The sequence below is a fragment of the Urocitellus parryii genome, chromosome 10, assembly GCF_045843805.1.
Source record: "Urocitellus parryii isolate mUroPar1 chromosome 10, mUroPar1.hap1, whole genome shotgun sequence".
NCBI classification, from domain to species: Eukaryota; Metazoa; Chordata; class Mammalia; order Rodentia; family Sciuridae; genus Urocitellus; species Urocitellus parryii.
In genome coordinates, this window is record NC_135540.1 from 115,418,419 (window position 1) to 115,423,407 (window position 4,989).

Sequence of the window (4,989 nt, forward strand, 5' to 3'; positions counted from 1 at the left end):
AAAAAAAAAAACATTATTATTGCTATTATTCAACAGCGATCCAGATTGCTTTTGCCTCCAATCTGAACAGGCAAAAGGACAGGAATCCCGATTGTGTCTGTTTGGACCTTCCAGTTAGAGGGTAAGCCATTTTTAAAGACAGATGTTATCTCCAGGGACTCTCTATATCCACAAATATAAAAGTTGAGGAGCAACACCGAGATATTAATTCTAGTGTCCATAATGTTTAACAATAAAACAAATTACTTCCACTCTTCTTAAAGCCTTCTGCTATCAAAAGGGGATGTGGGGAGGGGGTGACCTGGCAAGGGCATTCCTCAGCGGAGTGGGAGGGAGGTGCTTCTCCCACCTACTGCATCTCTGTGAGAATCAGACCTCAGTTTGGGGGAAATGGCACATTTCACAGTGACTGGCTTATAGATGTATCAGCCAAGGTTCTGAATTCAATTCAAAACCCCAATATAGGTTGGGACTTTACTCAAGTCTCTTGGTGAATATAGTCAGATACTGGCATTAAAAAAAAAAAAAGTTCTAGAAAAATAAAATTATGTCATTTGCAGGAAATGGACTGAATTTGGGAACATTAAGTTAAGTGAAATAAGCCAAACTTATAAGGTCAGGATTGTATGTTTTCTTTCATGTGTGGAAACTAGAGAAGAAAAAGGAAAATAAAAGTTGGGTGAGGGGAGGGATCTCATAAAAATCAAAGGAAAATCAGTAGAATAGAGCAAAGGGACCAGGGCTGGAAAGAGGGGAGGGGGTAAGGAAGAGCTGGAGAGTGACACTGACTAAATTATACTATTACATTGTGTGCATGTACACATATATAACAATGAATTCTATAATTGTGTACAACTTTAATGCAACAATAAAACAATAAAAACTAAAAATAATTACATTTTTTAAAAAGTCGTATGGGAATTAACAAACCACTTTATTTTATTTTTATTTTTTTTAGTTGTAGACAGACACAATACCTTTATTTTATTTATTTGTTTTTAGGTGGTGCTGAAGATTGAACCCAGTGCCTCACACATGCAAGGCAAACGTTCTACCAACTGAGCTACAACCTCAGCCCTTAACAAATTAATTTTTTTAAACAATTGTTCTGTGCTGTCTTTCCACAGTTTGGAACTCATCTTCATCATTCATATGAGGAAACCAGGGATAAAATACTTGGAAACACAATGAAACTCATCAGAAACTTTTATGTATTTTGTAATATTGTTATGTCAATAGAGGGCTTGGCCTCAAAGCTTCCAGAAGAAAAGGAATTAATTTCTAACTACTCCAATATGTCTCTAAAAAAGGTTCCCACAGACTTGACCCCATCCACAACCACACTGGATTTATCGTATAACCTCCTTTTTCAAGTTCAGAATTCAGATTTTCATTCTCTCTCCAAATTGAAAGCTTTGATTTTATGCCATAACAGAATCCAACAGCTGGATATCAAGATCTTTGAACTGAACCAAGAGTTAAGATATTTAGATTTGTCTTATAATAGACTGAAGACTGTAACTTGGTATTCGCTGGCAGGTCTCAGACATTTAGATCTTTCTTTTAATGACTTTGACACCGTGCCTATTAGTGAAGAGATTGGCAACATGTCTCACTTGGAAGTCCTGGGTTTGAGTGGAGCAAAAATACAAAAATCAGATTTCCAGAAAATTGCTCATTTGCATCTCAATACTGTCCTCTTAGGATTGAGAACTCTTTCTTATTATGAAGAAGGTAGCTTGCCCATCTTAAACACAACAGAACTTCACATCATTTTGCCAAGAAACACAAATTTTTGGGTTCTTTTGCATGATGGACTCAAGACTTCAAAAATATTAGAAATGACAAATATAGACTGCAAAAGCCAATGTGTGAATCATGAAACTCAACAGAATCTTATTTTAAAGAATGCCAAGACATCTATTCTGTTATTTAACAAAGTTGATTTACTCTGGGATGACCTCCTCCTTATCTTCCAATTTGTTTGGCATACATCGGTGGAATACTTCCAAATCCAAAATATAATTTTTGGAGGGAATGTTTATCTTGACCGCAATTCATTTGACTACTCAAATACTGTAATGAAAGCTATAAAATTGGAGCATGTACATTTCAGAATTTTTAATATTCCACAGGATAGAATGTACTTGCTTTTTACAAACATGAATATAGAAAACCTGACAATATCAGATGCACAAATGCCACACATGCTTTTTCCTAATTATCCTGTAAGTTTCCGATATTTAAATTTAGCCAATAATATCTTAACAGATGACCTGTTTAAAAAACCCACCCAATTGCCTTATTTGAAAACTCTCATTCTGGAGGGCAATAAACTGGAGACACTTTCCTTAGTGAGTAGCTTTGCTAACAGTACACCCTTGATGCACTTGGACCTGAGCCAAAATCTATTACAACATAACAAGGATGAAAATTGCTTTTGGCCAGAAACGTTGATCACCATGAACTTGTCATCCAATAAATTTGCTGATTCTGTTTTCAGGTGTTTGCCCAGAAGTGTTCAAATACTTGACCTGAATAATAACCAAATTCAAACTGTCCCTAGAGAAAGTATTCACCTGAAGTCTTTACGAGAGCTAAATATTGCATTTAATTTTCTGACTGATCTCCCCGGGTGCAGTCATTTCAGCAGACTCTCAGTTCTGAACATTGAAATGAACTTCATTCTCAGCCCATCCCTTGATTTTTTCCAGAGCTGCCAGGAAGTTAAGAGTCTAAATGCAGGAAGAAATCCATTTCGGTGTACTTGTGAATTAAGAGATTTCATTCAGCTTGAAAAATATTCAGAGGGCATGATGATTGGATGGTCAGATTCATACATCTGTGAATACCCTTTGAATCTAAGGGGGACTCGGTTAAAAGATGTTGATCTTCCTGAATTGTCTTGCAACACAGCTTTGTTGGTTGTCACCATTGTGGCCATCATGACCATTCTGGGGGTGACCGCGGCCTTCTGCTACCTTCGCTTGGATCTGCTTTGGTACCTCAGGATGTTAGTTCAATGGGCACGAACCTGGCACAGGGTTAGGAGGACAGCACAAGAACAACTTAAGAGCAATGTCCAATTCCATGCGTTTATTTCCTACAGTGAACATGATTCTCTCTGGGTGAAGAATGAATTGATCCCCAATCTAGAGAAAGAAGATGGTTCTGTTTTGATTTGTCTTCCTGAGAGAAACTTTGACCCTGGCAAGAGCATTGCTGAAAATATCATAAGCTGCATTGAGAGAAGCTATAAATCCATCTTTGTTTTGTCCCCCAATTTTGTCCAGAGTGAGTGGCGCCATTATGAACTCTATTTTGCCCAACACACTCTCTTCCATGAAAGGGCTGATCGCATCCTTCTTATCTCACTGGAACCTGTTCCATTGTACTGCATTCCTACCAGGTTCCATGAGCTGAAAGCTCTCATGGAAAAGAAGGCATGCTTGGAATGGCCCAAGGATAGATGTAAATGTGGGCTTTTTTGGGCAAATCTTCGAACTGCTATTAATGTTAATTTATCAGACACTGGAGAAGGGAGTGAACTACAGACATTCTCAGAGCTGAATGAAGAGTCCCGAGGTTCTACAATATCTCTGATAAGAACAGATTGCTTATGAAACTCCACCTCTGTAGGGAAATTGGGGATCATAAACGCTGTTGGGATATAAATGGATACAATCTTTATGATGGTAATTTGTCAATACCTACTAAAATGAAAAATCATTATTCCCTTCATGTCATTTCCTAGAAAAAAATTTTAAAAACATATTCTCTGGGGGTTGGAGTTGTGGCTCAGTGGTAGAGTGCTTGCCCCAGCATGTGTGAGGCACTGGGTTCAATCCTCAGAATACGTTAAAAAATTAATTAATTAATTAGAGTTAAAAATATGTTCTATAAAATGCCTGTACAAGTTTGTAATTTTTATGTAAAAAGGTGTTTATCACAGCATTTTTTTATAACCATGAAAAGTTGAAAAGCTTCCCAAATATTCACAAAATAAGGGTTGATTCAATAAACTCTAGTATACCCATGTAATAGGATATTAAATAGCCATTATTGTATTGAGAAAATTATATTAATATGTTAGTTTATACATTGAAATAAAGGTTTAAAATAACCTGTATCAGCATACTGATATAGTAGTCATGGTTTGGGTCTAGAAGTTTGGATTACAGGAATTTCTATGTTGTGTATATCTGTAATGTTTGAATTGCTTAGAATGAATCTGTATTTCTTCTGCAAGTTAAAAAAATAATTTTTTTTAAAGCCTACACATCCTACTCATTTTGTTTGATTCTTCTCTTCTTGTCTCACAATTCACAGGAAAGAAACAAGCACTTCTCAATTTTGCAAAATCGTATTTCAGAAACAACGTTACTTCTCTGGTTTGAAAATTCTTGTAGTTTGTTTACCCACATGTAACAGGGGAAAAGTTGTATGAACATTTAAGATTGAAACCATTCTCCTCTTATCTCCCTGCATCCAGGGCTCAGTCATTGAGCTCTGTTGAGTCATTTGCCCTTTCTGGGACAATCAGCCTTCTTTGTGCCCCAGACTAGAGAGTGCGTCTGGCATCATGCCTGCCTGGAATGGCTTGTTCAGGAAATCTTACATTTCCTTCAAGACACAATACAAAAGTCAACCTTTCTTGGAAAACTTCCTCAATCCTTCCAGTAAGCATGATACTCCTTCATTCTTTTTAACACTTTGGACATATTTCTATCAGCCAACTCATTATAGACCTCTTTAAAGTCTCCATTTCTCACCAGGCTATGAACTCCCAAAGGCCATCTGCCCCAGTATCAGCAGCAGTTTGCACAATTCTTTTTTTCAGAAAAGGTGCCTGCTGAATGCTTAAGGAATGAGTTTGGGTTGGTTGAGGATCTTAGTGGGACACAACTGGCTTCAGGATAGATGGTGGGCTTTGAAGTCAAATCCCGAGAAGCCGGGAAAGAAGAGAAGGAATAGGTTAAACTCAGGCAA

At 37.2% G+C, this 4,989-nt stretch overlaps 1 protein-coding gene across 1 annotated transcript; it reads left to right on the forward strand.

Annotated features, from left to right (window-relative positions):
• Positions 1-1,187: 1,187 nt before the first annotated feature.
• On the forward strand, positions 1,188-3,623 carry Tlr10 (toll like receptor 10). Its single transcript, XM_026386135.2, has one exon. It carries the CDS (start codon positions 1,188-1,190, stop codon positions 3,621-3,623), a length of 2,436 nt encoding a protein of 811 aa, XP_026241920.1.
• The last annotated feature ends 1,366 nt before the right edge of the window (positions 3,624-4,989 follow it).

What these genes read in the sequence shown, in the direction of transcription:
- Tlr10 (XM_026386135.2), top strand. Translation starts at nt 1,188, where the DNA reads ATGAAACTCATCAGAAACTTTTATGTATTTTGTAATATTGTTATGTCA.